This window comes from Fundulus heteroclitus, chromosome 14 (genome assembly GCF_011125445.2).
Source record: "Fundulus heteroclitus isolate FHET01 chromosome 14, MU-UCD_Fhet_4.1, whole genome shotgun sequence".
In the NCBI taxonomy this organism is placed as follows: Eukaryota; Metazoa; Chordata; class Actinopteri; order Cyprinodontiformes; family Fundulidae; genus Fundulus; species Fundulus heteroclitus.
Window position 1 is genome coordinate 32948005 of NC_046374.1, and position 17511 is coordinate 32965515.

General features: G+C 42.1%; 3 protein-coding genes across 6 annotated transcripts in view; 1 reads left to right on the top strand and 2 right to left on the bottom strand.

The window, feature by feature from the left end:
• LOC118565834 overlaps positions 1–3725 on the bottom strand; it is a 74107-nt gene extending 70382 nt beyond the window's left edge. Inside the window, exon 1 of the mRNA XM_036146890.1 lies at positions 3517–3725. The gene's annotated coding sequence lies outside the window, so the exon portion shown is untranslated. The remainder of the gene's footprint in view (positions 1–3516) is intronic.
• Positions 1–17511, top strand: part of LOC118565835 — a 38424-nt gene that overhangs the window by 15574 nt on the left and 5339 nt on the right. The gene's annotated exons all lie outside the window — the stretch shown is intronic.
• LOC118565836 overlaps positions 492–17511 on the bottom strand; it is a 29567-nt gene continuing 12547 nt past the window's right edge. For all 4 annotated transcript variants that reach the window (XM_036146902.1, XM_036146901.1, XM_036146904.1 and 1 more), the window contains exons 4-5: positions 986–1054; positions 492–706 (exon numbers count right to left, since the gene is read on the bottom strand). In XM_036146902.1, the coding sequence (XP_036002795.1) occupies positions 552–706; positions 986–1054 (224 nt within the window). In that variant the 3' untranslated portion in view covers positions 492–551. The remainder of the gene's footprint in view (positions 707–985; positions 1055–17511) is intronic.

Consider the following 17511-nt stretch of genomic DNA (forward strand, 5'->3'; position numbering starts at 1 on the left):
GTAGTTTTTATTTGTTTGTGCAAAAGATTTAAAAAAATATGTATTTATATATTCATAGAAAAAAAAGGGAATACTTCAGAACCTTAATACGACAGAAGAGCAACACTTCCAATTAAACTACATGATGTCAGTGAACGCATCACAGAACCATCACGGTCTACAAAAATGTCAAATGTTGCCAAAGTGCTGTGAAGAAATGTACGAATGACATATAATATGTTTTATAAAGAAACGTTCATCCCAATGGGACAGAATCAGCAAAAGATCCAGAAAATGTTAAAAACAGTGAACAATGCATAATATGGACTGAATAAAGCTTGGTGAAAGGGGAATGGACCTGTGAGCAACTAGAGGTAAAGTGCTTTGCTCAAGGGCACATTGACTGATCAGCAGATTGAAACCAGTCTGACTAACAACCATCTGACAGCAGATGATGATCCTCATCAGAAAGTGGAAAAGCTGCTGCTGAAGTCAGCTTCAGGAGTTCAGGAAAACATTCAATGATTTGCTGGAATCAGCGACTGCAATGAAAACTCTGCATGAAGCAAATATTAAAGCAGAAAAAGCTTCACAGATAGAAACAGCAGCAGTCCTCCAATGGTTCTGATCGGGTTTCCAGGTCTGCTTGTTGGACTTCCTGAGTTTGGAGGTTCAGGTCTGCTTGTTGCACTTCCTGAGTTTGGAGGTTCAGGTCGATTCTTTGCTTCTGTGGAGATAAACGGGTCAGTTTTATTCATGGAAGTAGAAAATGATAATAAACACAGAGACGATATTTAGAGAGGATTCTGTTTCTCACAACAAAAAGTAGAATGACAAAAGGAATAGTTGATAAAGCTTGAAACAATTAATTACTTATTAATTATTAATATTAAAAACTGGGATACAGTTTATAAATCTTATTCATCTATTAGATGGAGAAGTTTGCTCATTAACACAGTTCTCAGGATTTTAACTATCAGTGGAAATTACAATTCGTTCTTCTCACCAAAGACGTTGAGTTGACATCTGTCAGAACCATAACTATCCTCAGTCTCCACAAAACAGTAATACTCTCCAGAGTCTTCAGTCCTCAGTCTGGACACATGGAGTCTGATTCGTCCTTCTCTGAGGAGGTCTTTGTCACTCTGGACTCGTCCTGAAAACTGTTCATCCCGAGACTCTGACACCTCAACACCATCAATGACCCGATACAAGATTAAATCTTTCCAAGGAGTTAACAAGCTGCAGAGGATGTTCAGATCTCTCCAGGATCCATCAGGTGTGGTGGTGAAGGTCCACTCCAGAGTGATGCTGTGGTTCTCCTCTGCCTGATAGGAGCTCTGTGTCACATTCACTACAAATGTTGCTGCTGAGGAGACAGAGAGGGAAAGAGAGGAGCAGACACACTGAGAACTGGAACATGGGAGTCTTTAAAATACATCTCTAGAGCTTTCTGTCCCATGATGCTCTCTGTGCTGTCAGAGCTCTGCTTGATGCTCTTCAAGTCAAACTGCTTGATCAGATGCAGCTGGAGGATTGAAGTGTTCCCTTCACTGACAGACTTTTCACTGATTATTGATGGATTTAGACTGAACAAAGAGAAGATGGAAACTGACCACAGAGACATGAGTTGAGGATGATGAGCAGCAGGATCCTGCAGATCATCTTCTCCCTGTGAGAGGAGACAGAGGAGGAGAGTCAGCAACACATCAGCTCCAGCATCAGCAACACACAACCAGCAACATCTGAACTCCTTCAGCTCAAAGAAGGTTGTTCTGTCAGAGATCATGACTGCCACCTGCTGGTGATAAACTAATACAGCAGCAGAGAGACAGCAGGACAGCTTTCCATTCTCTGCAGCTGCTGAACTTTTCATGTGTAAAAACAGCTTCTGGGTAAAATCAGTCTGTTATAATTCACGAGGAGAAAACATCAGTGAGGGAAACCTGGAAATCCCTGAAAGAGTTTTCTTTCTGTTCTCAGTTTCTTCATCACATGCTGGGCTGTATTAACCAAATGGGTAACTGGGTAATTAAAGGGCCCAGGGCAGTGAGGGCACAAGCAAAATATCTGGTCCTCTCCTGCTTCGTGTTAAACTAGAGAGAGACGTTGAGAGACCCTCACTGTGCCTGTGAACCTGAGTTAAGACTTTCTTAAGACATCAGAAATGCTGAAAATATAAAGTTGCTGAGTCAGCTTCCATGGTTTAAAAGTGGTTGCTTTTTTATTATTGTGAAACTGGAGACCATTTACTGCCAGCGTAGTTGGTCAATGTTAGCCAATTATACTGATGCTGCTGTGTTTTTGTGTTCATAGCATGAAAGTCCAAGAGGAGATGTAGTGCATTTGTAGTTCTATGAGCATTTAATTTGTGGATCAAAATACACTTGATGACAGAATTTGAAGCAGTGAGTGTATTTACTGTTTATTACAGTAATCTATTCTGTAATTTACCAGATTATGGTAACCTTGGAGTCGTGATGATGGGGCCTCTAAATATTGTTGCCCAGGTTACAGCCAAGTGTTAATCTGGCCCTGATCATATTTGTTAAAGTCAGAATAAACATGATGAAGTTTATTACTACAGTTTTTAAACAGAAAATCTGTACAAAGTTAAAGCTGATTAGACACAATTAAAGAATGTTTCAGGGTTTTACTAAACAGGAAAGCAGAGCTGATGTTTGTGCTGGAAAGCAGCCATTTGTGATGAGCTGTGATGTTGGAGCAGAGTTTTCTTCAGACTGACCTCTTCCAGCTACCATCCACTGACAGTGAACAGTTGATCTGCTGATCCACTCTCAGAGAAATCACTGTTTCACTGCTTCAATGGACTGAAGGAGTTCAGTCAGGATATCAGCTGTTTGTCTCCAACAACTCCTGCAGGGAAATAAATACATTAAATAAACAGACATGTACCTCCGTCTGCTGATAAACTAGAAGTATTTCTACGTTAATCTAGAACAAAACATATAACACATTCATATTAACCAAGTTAAGCTAAAATAAGAGGTCAGAGATAATAAAATGAGGCGTTTGGGAGCCAAAAGAGCTGACTCGTCTATGGGAACCGAGTCAAAGTTGTCTCTTTGAGCAGAACATACCAACCAATATGTGGGTGGGGTTAACGCTGCATGCCTGTATTTTAGACAATTGTTCATGAGAATTAAACACCACCACCTCTGATCAAAAGTGTCCAACTATTTCAAAACGATTTGCTTTCATAGTAACCAGACAGTTGTTGCTACTTATCCACCAGGTCATGACTCCAGGTGTAGAATCCCTCCTTTAAATGTACAGCATGTTCTCTGAGGACTTGTATAAATAAATGCTGTAAAACTAGATTATATCATTGTCTCTGGTTCTATAACCATTTCTCTAGAACACAGAAACTCTGTTTGTGTTTTTGAAGTCAAAAAATAAATCTGCTGTAAATACATACATTCAGATTCTAACACGTTATTATAGTGTGTTAAAAACAGTAATTATCAAGCAGAAACTGTCAGATTAAAAACTGAGCAACAATAAAATAGAACAGACCTGATCTGATGAGGGTCAGTCTGTCGAACGCGGAGCGCTGGTGGAGTCTAAGTTGGAGATTCCAGTGACATCCTGTAAGCTGCCCGTGAGCCCTTCATGAACAGTGGGAAATTGGAAACTCAAAGTTACAAACCTCTAGACTGGGTGCTACAAACCCAGTCTAGAGTTTGTAGCACCAACTTTAGCAGATTTTCTACTGGACAAAGAAACAGACCTCTCTAACATCTTTTCAATTTGTAAAAATGACTATTGACAAATTTATCAACTTTTTATGTGTTGAATTTCTTCTGTCAACCACCCTTGAATGCTTCTTGGTCTCCAAGATCATGACGCTCCCAGATCCCACAGCAGTACAGATGCCTGAGCAGTGATGCAATGACCCCCCCTCCCCTCCCCCTCCCACTAAATGTATTATATTGTTACAGTTTATGGAATCTAAAAAATGTTTTGTTGTATTGAAAACATATTTTAGAAAACTTTAAAAGAAAAAAAAAAAGTTCAACACTTTTTACTACAATATGTTGTTTCTCAAACATTCATGTCTGACTCAAGCGATTTTTTCCCTGACAAACGGAAACTAATGCAGTGTTTTATCCGTCTCTCTGGTTCTGGAGACAAAGTTCGTCTCTGAGGTTGAAGCTGATCAGCAGCTGCTGGAAAAATTTAATAATTTATGTTCAAAACTTATATTACATGTTTTAACATTTCATGTATACATGTAGTGAATGTGACACAGAGCTCCTATCAGGCAGAGGAGAACCACAGCATCACTCTGGAGTGGACCTTCACCACCATACCTGATGGATCCTGGAGAGATTTGCTCATCCTCTGTGATCCCAGATCATAGAGAATTATTCCTGTATCAGGTTCATGATGGTGCTCAGGTGTCAGAGTCTCAGGATGAACAGTTTTAGTTTTTAAAATTGGGAAATATGGTTGGTTTGTGAGCAGAAGTCTTTCATAAACAACAGATCAAAAATAATCTTTTCTATTTGTTTTTCTGATTTTTCCTCCTTTGTTGAATAAAACAAGACAACTAAATTATAAATATTAACCCTTTATTGGCTGCACAGTAGCGCTGTTGCCTTCCAGCAGAAAAGTCCTGGGTTTGACCCCGGGGTCTTTGTGCATGTTCTCCCTGTGTATGCATGTGTTCTCTCCAGGTACTCCAGCTTCCTCCCACAGTCCAAAAACATGACTGTAACGTTAACTGGTCTCTCTAAATTCTCCTTGTGTGCATGAACGGTTGTTTGTCCTGTTTGTCTCTGTGTTGCCCTGTGAAACTGGACGGATTGAACTCTGAGGGTAAATCTTCTGATGGCTCCAGTTTCCACTGAGCGGCTTTTATTCAGCAGTTTAGGGCTGAAGGGAGGTCCAAATGGCTCCAGAGGAGGTTCCGTAGATGGAAATGAACTCTATGAAGTGATGGTGGCAGTCTGCTGCTCTAACATCTAGTCTTTCTAGATCTAAGCTGCAGCCTCCAGGGGCAGACACTGACTGACGCCGACTCCTGGGCCTGATGTCTGCAGCATTTCAGAGCTGAAGCTCTCCTCTGCAGACTTCTTTCCTCCTTTGGATCAGTTGATGCAGAACAACACATTGTTTAGAATTGAAATGTGGAGGGAATTCTAAACAATAATTACTGACTTGCCAGAGTTACTGAATAAGGAGACGGCAGTGATGAAGTTCCAGCACTTTTATTGAGAAACAGAGCAGAGATCACATATATGGAAAGTAAATGCACCCCACAGTCCCGCTGCAGTCTGCCTCTGCCCGGTCTCTGAATATCTTCATTTTTGCTTCCCTTCTAAATACCCCACAGCAGCCCTGCAATTAGACAAAACAGAGCCAGTCTATCCTAGACAATCAGTATTCTGCATAGTAACACACAAGCATTGACCTTGCAATCAGCCAACAGTGAATCTCATACACAGCCATCAAGACAAAATATTTGTTTTGGTATAGGAATTCTTTGCTCCGGCGTCTGACGCAGAAGTTAAGACTTGACTCTTTTTCGGCCGGCAGTTTCTCCGATCCCAGTCAGGTCCTCAGCTCCACAGAGGACGGGGAGTTCCCCCCTTTCCATTGAAGCGAGGGAAGATGAGTTTCACAAAAGACACCTTTTACCCAGCTTGTGAGTCTTTTAGCCCCATGAGGGTGCATGGCTGGCCCCCAGGGTGGACTTCCCAGGAAGAAGTGTGTAGACTGAGGTGGAGTCTGTGGGAGCAAAGCTTTATAGTTCTTACTGCACCCTGCTAAGGAGGCAGATCCTTGGTGCCTGTACATTTATTTTGCTTCCAATTCAGTCTGATTTTTGTCCATGGCTCTGATGGCATAACACACTGATCACCACGTCTCCTGGTTCTGCTGTAGTTAGTCTAGCTTTTCTTCTCATCAGTGCTTCAATAAACATGTTTGTCTTCAAGCTTTTTCTCTCCAGGCTGCCTGATCAGGTGGAGACACTGATCCTGAACATCAGCAGCAGAGAACAGGTTCTAGATGTTCCCTCCTAGAACCACACGTCTGGGTAAACTTATCTCATATAATGAAGTTCAACATCAGGTTTTAACGACCAGAACTAGAATAATTTAGCAAACTTAAATAAAGATCTATAGTACAGTTCTTTTTTAAATTAAGTGACCTGAGGTTCATGTTGTGGTTCAGAGGTTCATCTAACTGTAAAACCTGCTTTATTGTCTAAAATGTGTTTTTCAACAACTGAGCAGAACCCAACAGAACCAGCGTGTTTGTCTCTATGCAGGTCATCTGAGGAGGACCAGCTCTCTCTGCTGTTTCACCATTAAATCACTATTTTCCTGCATTGTTTCCTCTGTTTAAACCACAGGCTGTAAATGTTCTTTATGAGCTGAAAGACTAAATGGATTTGGGTCACAGCTGCTTCAGACTCTATTTCTCTGTCTCATGTAATGATCACTGTTTTATTGGGTTTATTGAAGTCTGATTCTCATCTTTAGGGTCGTAGTTTGTCCTCATTTCATACGACCTGGAAGCTACTTAGAAATCTCAGTTCCTCTCAGACATGAAAGCTGCAACTTTCCATGAAACCATCTGAAACAAACTCAGGTCCAAATGGTTCTGTGTTGAAACTCAGAGTTGGACTCATTAAAGCACTGATTAATAGTTGATCTGTGTCTTCATCATGAAAAGAAATGAAGCGTAACATGAAGACAAACTTTAGACGATTATCTGGGACCGGGACTTGATCTTGGTTCTGGTGTGGATCTGGGTGATGGACAGAAACCAGCAGAAAGTCCATTTGAGCAGCTGACACAGTCACATCATTACATCCAGATACATCCAGTCATTGTAGAAGGAGAAAGACCAAATGTCCTCATCTGTGAGGAAACAGACTCTGAGCTGTTTAAAGGGAAACAGATCATCATATGTTGGAGGTCAGGAACTCTGAGATCATATTTAGCTTCATCACACAGAGGAAACTGATCTGATCATCTGCTTCAACAGTTTAGATCATTCTGAGTCCAGAAAGATTCACAAACTGATTGAAACCATCAGCTGGAACAACAGAGTGATCCATGAGGAGCTCATCTCTCTGTGGAAACCACTTTGTGTCAACATGGACAGTTATTAGCTGCAGGAGTGAATGGTGAACAAGCAGCAGTGATGAAGATGATGAAGATGAGGAGCTGCTGCTCCAGAAACAGCAGAAATCCTGGATTAGTTAAATATGCGGGCTTCATGGAGCCCATTCACCTGTTCAGTGTCTCTTCTGGTAGGTTTTACTGTATGGTAGATTGACTGAATCCTCTCCAACAAAGTGTGATTAGTGTTTAGCTATAGGAGTTCAGAAATGTTTTACTTTTCCACAGCAGAGGTAACATAATGTTAACTTTCACTGAGCGTGGCTGATATAAACTAGGCCCTGTCTTTCAAAACACTGGAGACCCTCTGGATGAATGTGATTAATGTTTGGCTATTTGCTGTTTTTCACAGTAGAACAGTTAGATAAGGATTCTGTGGAGATACGTGACTAGGACTGTTTCCAAAAACACACACACACACATCCTCCCTACTAGGTTACTGTAAAAACATTCCATCTAGGGAGGAAAGACTCACAGTAAGATATCATGTTCGTATTACATCTTACCGCATACCGCACCCCTATAAAACAAAGACAGTTACCCCATAATGTGGGGAGTCTGCTGAATAAAAATGTGACTGTAAGTCTGGAATAAACAATCCCCTGGTGTTTTCTAAAAGAAGCTGCTTTGTCTCGTCTTTTTGAGTCTTTTGTTAAAGTACAAGGTTATTTAGTTTAGGTTATTAAATATTGCCAGATTATTAATTCTGGTGTTTGTTTCTACAGTATTTTTCCATACCAGCATTAGCAAACAAGCTTTATAATTATAGCATCAGTATGCGGTGCCTTTAGAAGTCATCCTGGGTTATCCAGAATATCAGACCATACCAGCACCACATCTGTGCTTCATTAAAAGGGTCAAACAGCTGAAATCAATCATTTCTTTCTGCTTCTGAGATAAATTTATCATAAAAGAGAAAAAAATCTGAGCAAATACTTCAGTCAATATTTACTTTTTCATCTCTTTTGACCTTTTCTCCAACACTGGTATTAGAACATTGACTGGTGACCTGTCCAGGGTGTGCCCCGCCTCTCGCCCATTGACAGCTGGAGATAGGAACCAGCACCCGTTGTGACCCCGACAGGGATAAACGTGTCGGAAAATGGATGGATGGGTGGATGTTCCTTGAGTTTTTCAAAGTTTAATAAATTTTCATCCGCCAACTCTTTAAGATGAATGAAAAAATAGAAACAACATCTGGTGCGCAGGAGAAACTAACTGGTATTTCTCTTCAGTGTCCCTTTAGGGGCTGAGTAACAAAAATCCCAGAAGTTTATCTGGTAAAATAAAAAAATAACTTGTTTAAACTGGAAGTTGTGAACAAGGAGATTAGCCTAGTTTCCTGCCCACACAGTAAGGTCAGCTCTCATGTGTGTTCACATTGACCATGAATGTGTCAGGCCTAGTGACAGATTTACAGTGGCCTTCAGAATCATTGGCACCCCTGTTTAAGATGTGGTCGAGGACTTCTAAAATTCTCCCCACCAGCCTCATCAGTTCCTTGAGCAAAGTTCTCTAAAGCTGGATAACTTGCCTCAAAAGACAGAATCCCCTAAATGCCAGAACATTTAAAATATGTATTTAAATAAAAACTTTAATGATAAAATTCTTCTCGCATCAATGACGACTCAATAAGCAACATCACATCCACAAAACTGTCCCTTTTAATTTTTACATTATGGCACATTCACTTTAACTGTATAACTTTAAAATTTCAAATATATTTTAAAATTATATCATTTAGACTGAGATATTAAATAGTGCAATATTACATATATTTTTCTACTGTAGACATCTTTAGAAATCGGGGTCCCTCAGCCGGATCAACCGGCGGCTTGCGGGACATGGGCGCCAGAGGCGAATGGTCAGAGCACAGGGGAAGCAGGTGACGGCGAGGCCGATGAGAGCTCAGGGGGGAATCACTGCTGGCCGGCTGGAGGTCAGACGGAAGAAGCCCCTGGACGTTAAACGTTTGGAGCTCAGAGACCAGGAGCGGCTGCGGGCGGATCCGCGGAGACTTTAAGGGAGCAGAGAGGCGGCTTTCGACGTCGGCTGCGAGGCCGGAGGGTGGAGGCCGACACCTGCTGCTCGGCGCCTCCCCGCTCATGAGGAACCACCTGTGGAGAGAGAGGGAGAAAAACGGCTGCTGAAACTATCTCTTTCTCTGTATCCCTTAGGAACTAGGCTACAGTTGCACCAATAAACCAATTAAAATTAATAATAAACAAAGTAACAAGCTAGGCATAAAAAGTTCTATGTTTTATCTACCGCTCCACTGACGTTGTCAGAATCCGTGCTGACTGAGGTCTGAAAGCGCATTGTGCTCATACTACGCGCTTCCTGAACAGGTCGAATGTGATTGGCTTATGAGTAAGCCGCCCCCCCAGGTGGAGTACTTTCCTGTGATTGGCTTATACAAGGGAGGCTTCTGATTGGTTGCGAACCATTCTCTGTTTAAAAAAATGCATTCGTGAATCGGGGACATCAGAGGAGTCTCAAAATTCCACACACAAATGCAGTGAAGTTTAAAGACCAGAGCTGTACATGTGTGTATCTTGTTCTGTGTGTGCGTGGATTTTTTTGGGGATGTGGGGATTTTTTTTGTGCTTGCATGAATCCAGCTGTGGATTTGTGGAACTTGTCCTGTGCATGTATGAATCACACATGTGTATTAGTGAATAAAGAGACTCTCCTATATGAGGTAAGATCACTGTCAAAATAGACTTGTACATAAAAGGACAGTTGTGTGCATATTATTCAGAAGTTGTGTATAACAAACATTTGTAAACTCATAATTGAAATCGCATTCAAAAGATATAACATACAGTTTAAATAGTTACAACTTCAATCACTAATATATACAAATTTCAAGTTTAATTATTTTTTATTTTTTTTTTTTTTCCCAGTGTCCTGTCTAGCACTATGGCAATAGGAATTGATGTCTCAATGCCAGATGGAGCTCGACAGATTTTGCTTTTACAAGTGGAGCAAACAGCTTTCGCCATAGTGCTCCACTTGATTTATGCTTGTAAATAGCTTTATTATGATTCCTGCAAGGAGAATTTCAAATTATATGGACATGACAATGGGAGAGTAAAGGAAGAACAAAAAGTGAAAGAAAAGAAAAAAAAAGAGTAGAGGTGAAAGAAAGAGGAGATAAAAGGAAGAGAATGATAAAACGTCCTCTGTCTGCTCCATCACCTGGAAAGAGACACAAAAAGAACAGCACAACCAACAGACATAAAGCAACAGATACACTCGAATAACACCTAGATGCCATTGCTAAATCATATATATTATTATGTAAGCTGACATGTGTATGGAGGACCAAGTCTTCCAGATCTAAAAATAAATACAGAAATAAATAAATGCTCAATAAATAAATAAGCATACAATTAATTGCCACCAAATTAATAAATGTAGGTAGAAATTAAATTATACAGTGAGACATAAATGTATATATCTCTTTTAATTAGCTTATTCTTTTATTCGCCTTTGTAATAATTACCTTATTTATTTATTGTGCGTTATAATCTTCAACTTTATTTATTAATTACTTATATTTTTTAAGTATTTATTTTTGTGCATGTTATAATATTTTTGTCTGTTTTGTTCTTCCTTTGTATTTTTTTACTCTATATATTTCTGTGATGCTATTTATTTCTGCCTGTCGTTTTTACATTTCTGTCTCTCGTTTTTACATTTCTGCCTGTCCTTTTTACATTTCTGTATGCATTTCTGCCTCATTATGCAAATGAGGAGGGGCTGTGTCTTAAGGGCTCAACTTCTTCCCATTGGTTGGTTAGCATTTTACTGCTTCGGTCAAATCTACATGGCTTTTCCCCGACATGAAGCATTGTTTAATAATGTCAAACTCAGCAGTCAGACGTTCACTGTCCGACCTCTTAAGGGAAGCTGCTAATAGACTGGAAGAATTAGAACGCTGTACATTTGGGATCTAAATGTTTTTCTGTAGTTTCAGATTCGGTTTTTCCAGATCAGTAACTCATCGGCGGATGATTTCTTCTACAAAACAGACACCTCTCCGCAACCACAGCAAGGCAGACACTGAGCTACAACCGTAGTTTCCTCAAAACGAGTCTCCCATCGCGCTGGGTGAATTACATTGGACCCTATGCAGAGCTCGCTTGATTGAATTTGGATATTGGACATTACAGCTCCACGGAGTCAACGGGATCTAGCTCATGGTTAATCCGATTGAGGGACTCCGATTTCGGCCAGCGTCTCTCAGCTGCTCCCTCCTCCCACACGCGGTGGTGCAGTTAGAGACCGTCAAAAAACTTTTGAACCAAGCTCTCTTGAGAAATAAAAATCAATAAATGTATTATCTTGTGACCAGCTAAGATAAAGTAATATAAATTGATGCCAATAGATAAAAATCTGTAAGGCACACTTGTTTTTATTCATTTTTAAGCTATTTTCAATTTTCAAGACAAAAATTTGGACTTTTCTTCAATAGCTTCCAGGTCATGTGACCCACTCACTCAAATTCTTTGTGAAATTGTTCTACTACTTCAGCCAACTATTGTCTTTGAATAAATCTTAAAAATTGAAAATAGCTTAAAATGGAATAAAAACAAGGGTGCCTTACAGATGTTATTTAATGGCATGATTTTATATTAGTTTTGTCATAGGTGGTCACAAAATACGGAATTTATTGATTTTTGTTTCTCAAGAGTGCTTGATTCAAAGGTTTTTTGGCGGCCCCTAAATGCACCACGCGTGTGGGAGGAGGGAGCAGCTGAGAGACGCTGGCCGAAATCGGAGTCCCTCAACCGGATCAACCATGAGCTAGATCCTGTTGACTCCGTGGAGTCAACGGGACTTTTATAATCAACTACAGTATTTTCTTATCAAGCGAGCTCTGCATAGGGTCTAATGTAATTCACCCAGCGCGATGGGAGACTCGTTTTGAGGAAACTATGGTTGTAGCTCAGTGTCTCCCTTGCTGTGGTTGCAGAGAGGTGTCTGTTTTGTAGAAGAAATCATCCGCCGATGAGTTACTGATCTGGAAAAACCGAATCTGAAACCACAGAAAAACATTTAGATCCCAAATTTACAGCGTTCTAATTCTTCCAGTCTATTAGCAGCTTTCCTTAAGAGGTCGGACACTGAACGTCTGACTGCTGAGTTTGACATTATTAAACAATGCTTTAGTGCGGGGAAAAGCCATGTAGATTTGACCGAAGCTGTGAAATGCTAACCAACCAATGGGAAGAAGTTGAGCCCTTAAGACACAGCCCCTCCTCATTTGCATAATGAGGCAGAAATGCATACAGAAATGTAAAAAGGACAGGCAGAAATGTAAAAACGAGAGACAGAAATGTAAAAACGACAGGCAGAAATAAATAGCATCACAGAAATATATAGAGTAAAAAAATACAAAGGAAGAATAAAACAGACAAAAATATTATAACATGCACAAAAATAAATACTTAAAAAATATAAGTAATTAATAAATAAAGTTGAAGATTATAACGCACAATAAATAAATAAGGTAATTATTACAAAGGCGAATAAAAGAATAAGCTAATTAAAAGAGATATATACATTTATGTCTCACTGTATAATTTAATTTCTACCTACATTTATTAATTTGGTGGCAATTAATTGTATGCTTATTTATTTATTGAGCATTTATTTATTTCTGTATTTATTTTTAGATCTGGAAGACTTGGTCCTCCATAACATGTGTAATGTGATATTTGAAAAAAGAAAGTGACACAACATAAATAAATAAATAAATAAATTATAAGATTACTGTATATAAGTGAACACTTAATACCTGGGACCCAGCACCTGTGGGAGATGTGAAAGTGCACTAGTTTAGGTGAAGATTATCCAGAAATAGCTTGATAGTGATTGTGGAGAACCAAAGACCCACCTTCCCCGAGCACAGAGGCAGGCGTCAGGGGACCCGTAACCCCGGACTCCCAAAGGGGTCCCTAAAGCAGGTCGCCCAGGAGGGGCCGACACAGGATATCTGCAACCCCCCCCCCCCCAAGGAAGGAGCAGAGACGACCCCGAGGAAATCCCCCAGCCACCGCAATGCCGACGCCCTCAAGAGCCGCGGAGACGAGCCCGTGGGCTCCGCCGGCAGCCAGCCCCGCTGAAGTGGTCCCGGCCATGGGCCCTGAGGGCCAGAGGCCCCAGGGGCGCCCCGCCCCCGCGACGAGGGCCCCGGCCGCCCCCCGGGGGGCCAGGCCCCGCGAAGAGGCCGCCAGGAGTGGGCCGGCGCACGCCCGGGAACCCGCCCCAAACCCGAAGCCAACTAATGCGCCAGGGGGCCAAGGCGCCCGCCAACGAAGTGGAGGAGGGCAGGACGTGGGGGGATGGGCTCCGCACCTATCGGAGACTTGAGATGTTCTTGGGAGAGGGAGCGGACCACACCCATACCTGAAAAAAAAAAAAAAAAAAAAAAAAAAAAAAAAAAACTCATTCACCCCATCCCTCCCTTGTGCCCCACTCGCCACACACAGAAAAAAAAAAAAAAAAAAAAAAAGACGCTGTACACACATTCCCACATAACACTCACGTCCAACACTGACCAAAGGGGGGGGGGGGGTCACCCCAAATCGACTATACGACTGCTTGTGCCCGACCCCCGGCCCCGGCCCCCGACCAGACGCCCCCCGGACCGGGCCCCCCCAAGAGGGCGGGCCAACACGACCCGCACGAGCCACCCGGCCAGAGCCCCCCCCTCCCCCTAAATACCTAATAAACCCCCTCCCTCCCTCCACCTTACCCTAGCCACCCCTGCCCCCCACCCCTCCTGGGGGGAGCGGAGGCATCAGCCCCAGACCTGGCAGGCCGCTGACTGCACACCGCAGCCCCCCGCCAAGACCCCGGACACAGTGGCCCGCACCTCCTCCAGGCCCCAGACTCCTTGCCTCCATCGGAGAACGGGGGTGTGCAGAAGACCCCGACCCTCCCTACGCCTGCTCAAATGTTGTGTTGTTGCATGTTGTTCTCAAGTGCGTTTAAAAACTGGGAGCGCCGAAGGGGATGCACGGCACAGCCCACCCCCCTTTCGGAAGGTAGCTGTTGCCAGCGCACCCCTTCCGTGTGACTGCCCAGAACCCTCAATGTCTAAGTGGGAGAGGAGGTGAAGGGAGCCGTCCGAGGTGAGGCCCACACAACATAAGCCCCCCCCAGACGTCTTCCCCCCACCCCCCCCCCTACCATGGCCTATATGAGTGTGTGATGTGAAAAATGTTTGAAGTGAAAGTGTCTAAGATGCATGATAAAATTGGGGAGAGGGGTGTCACCAGAAAGTGGCAACCTCCAGTAACGCCCCCTCCCTCATGACCTGCATGTGTGGCGGCGTGATGGAGCAGGCAGAGGGAGGAGTCCGGGGATGGGGAGCAAATGACTGGGAAGCCAACCCAGGGAGCCAGCTCCCCTACTGACTCCAATAGGCACCCCCGCTCCCCGAAAGCCCCACCTAGAGAAGGGGGCCTCGCTAGCGGCACCACCGTAGCCCGGGGGCTAGGGAGAGGCCGCAGGGCCCGCCAGCCAACCACCCACCAGGACCAACACCTCAGCCCCCCCCAGCCCACCCACCAAGCCTACTTAAACTAAATAAATAAATAAATAAATAAATAAATAAATAATAATAATAATAATAATAATAATAATAATAATAATAAGAGGGGGGGACCCTGGCCAGCCGGCCCGCACGAGCCACCCCAACCCCACCCCCCAGGTGAAACCCGCACCGGAAGACGACACGGACCAGGACCGGGACAGGGGGCCGGAGACAAGCCCACCAGGGACCCCAGACCCCCAGACCCACCCCGGCCCCACCCAGCGGCAGCACAGCTACCAGGTCAGTAACCCACGTCCGTCAACACGCAGCTCCCAAAGAGCGCCGCAAGGTGGATGTATTATGAGAGGAGTTACTTTGTCTAATCTTTTTGCTAAAGCTTTACAGATTATCTTAATATCCACATTAATTAAGGATATGGGACGATAACTAGTGGGCAACACAGGATCTTTGTCTGGCTTGAGCAGAAGGCTGATGGTGGCAGAGTTCATATTAGCTGGAAATCTACCTTTTTCCTGTATTTCCTGCAACATTCTGTGGAACGTTGGGGCTAGAATATTCCAGAACTCTTTATAAAACTCAGTGGGGAATCCATCTGGACCTGGAGCCTTTTTATTAGGCATGCTTTTAAGAGCTTCCTGGGTTTCAGCTGTTGTCAGCGGGGAATCCAGTGTCATTCTTTGGTTATCTGATAATTTAGGAAGTGTAATTTTATCCAGAAATTGCTTAATATCCTTCTCTGATGGATTTATCTGTGGTGTGTATAAAGATTTGTAGAAATCGCGGAAGGTATTATTTATACACTCTGGTTCACTTACTGTATTACCAGTTGAATCTGTAACTGCAAATATAGTAGTTTTCTCCTTATTTATTTTAAGCTGATTAGCTAGAAAGCTTCCTGACTTATTGCCATGTTCAAAATTTTGTATTCGGAGCCTTTGTATTAGAAATCTATTTTGCTTTTCAATATAGTGGTTTAGTTCTAATTTTACTTCAGGGATTTTACCTAACTTCCCTTCTTCTTGAGATAAATCTAGTAACTTAAGTTTTTCTTCTAATTCCTGAATCTTTTTGTTTTCTTTTTTCTTTTTATGAGATGAGAAAGAAATTATTTTACCTCTCATCACTGCTTTTCCAGCTTCCCACAATATCGATGCCGATGTACCTGGTTGATCATTGTATTCTAAGTATGAAGCCCACTGTTCTTTAATGAATTTTATAAATTCTTCATCTTTAAGCAGTGATGTATTAAATCTCCAGCTTTTGTTTTGTGTGGTTATTTTTTTATTAATTAAGGTGAGAGTAACAGGAGCGTGATCACTGATAGCAATAGGATGAATTACCTAAATTAAATTTGTGTTTTATTCTTCATGAACACAAACAGCAGCGGCTGCCTGAGAATACAGATTTTTTCTTTGAGAATACGAATTCGCAACAGTGGTCTGACGTCATGGTTTCCAAGGCTGGTTAATGGAGCACATGGTGCGAAGATAGGAGCCGCGCATGCGTACTATACCAGTACGGACTTGCGTTCTTGTCAAGTCTGGTCTTGGCAACATAGGAAGATCGGACTTGACGAGACCGCAAGCACGCAGCACGTATCTCTGTGTATTGGAACAGAAGCGTACTCGTGAGGTCATCACACGCACATTTCTTTGGCACTTCTTTAACATTCAAAACTATACACTACACCATCAGATCTTATTGAAAGCATTTCTAAAACAATATTTTTAATATTGTAGAGGAGATCAAATCTTCTAAAAAAAAAATTGCATTTTGTAGAAGCAAAATGAGCAATATTGCTGTTGCTTTGGTCGTTGGTCAGCTTTACCAGCAGGCTGAACAGGAGGTGGCGCAGTTATGGAGGCAAATCCAAGGAAGGAGAAGATTGATGCGGCAGAGGAGGCTCAGAAGGCAGGCTTTGCTCACCCAACTAAGCCAACTGGCAGGCATTTTAAGACTGACAGCCTGTTTCTTACTTTTATCTTTAAAAATAACATTGAGGATGGTATTAAACACAAAATCAGGTTGAAATTGTGACCATTTCTCTATAAATAAAAACACAATTTGAATATATTAGTAACAGTATGGCAGTAGGGTTAATCTATTTTGTTGAAATGAAAAGTTATTTCTATGTCTGCCCATCTTTACAGTGATTAATCTATAAATTATGTGCAGTTACTTCAGCTCATTTTTTCAGTGAAATGGTAAAAATACCAGAGAAGGGAAGCCATTTGTTACATTTACTATACTTGACTAGTTTTACAACACTATACATTTGACCTTTTCTTTCTTGAGAACAATATTAATCTGCATGTTAAGCAGGTATAGTTTTATGCTGTGAAAAGGTGAGAATTGAAAAAACTATTATGGTAACATTTGGCATTTTGTTATTTACAGGAAGAAACAAACCAAAATATGTGAGGATAAACACCTCTGTGCCAATCTTCCACATATTTTTTAATGAAGGGGACCTGAAACCAGCCTTCAGGCTAAACAGGGCCACCATCGTCCTCCTCCTTCAGCTGCTGCCCATCCAGAAGGCCCATGGATGGCCACAGGAGATACAGGTGCTGGTGACCCTCTGCTGGCTGGCCTGTGGTGCATCCTATAGGGAAACAGCTTGCCAGTAAGATCTCTTACCTTCTTGTCCTTAAATAGAGCCAACAATGACACACAATTGATACATAGATTATATTACTTGGATAGAAGATTAATACATATCAGCATATTACCTAAATTACAAGTTAATTTTATATTTGGCACAGGTCAAGTGGAGGCACGCTACAACAGGCACCACACCAAAGT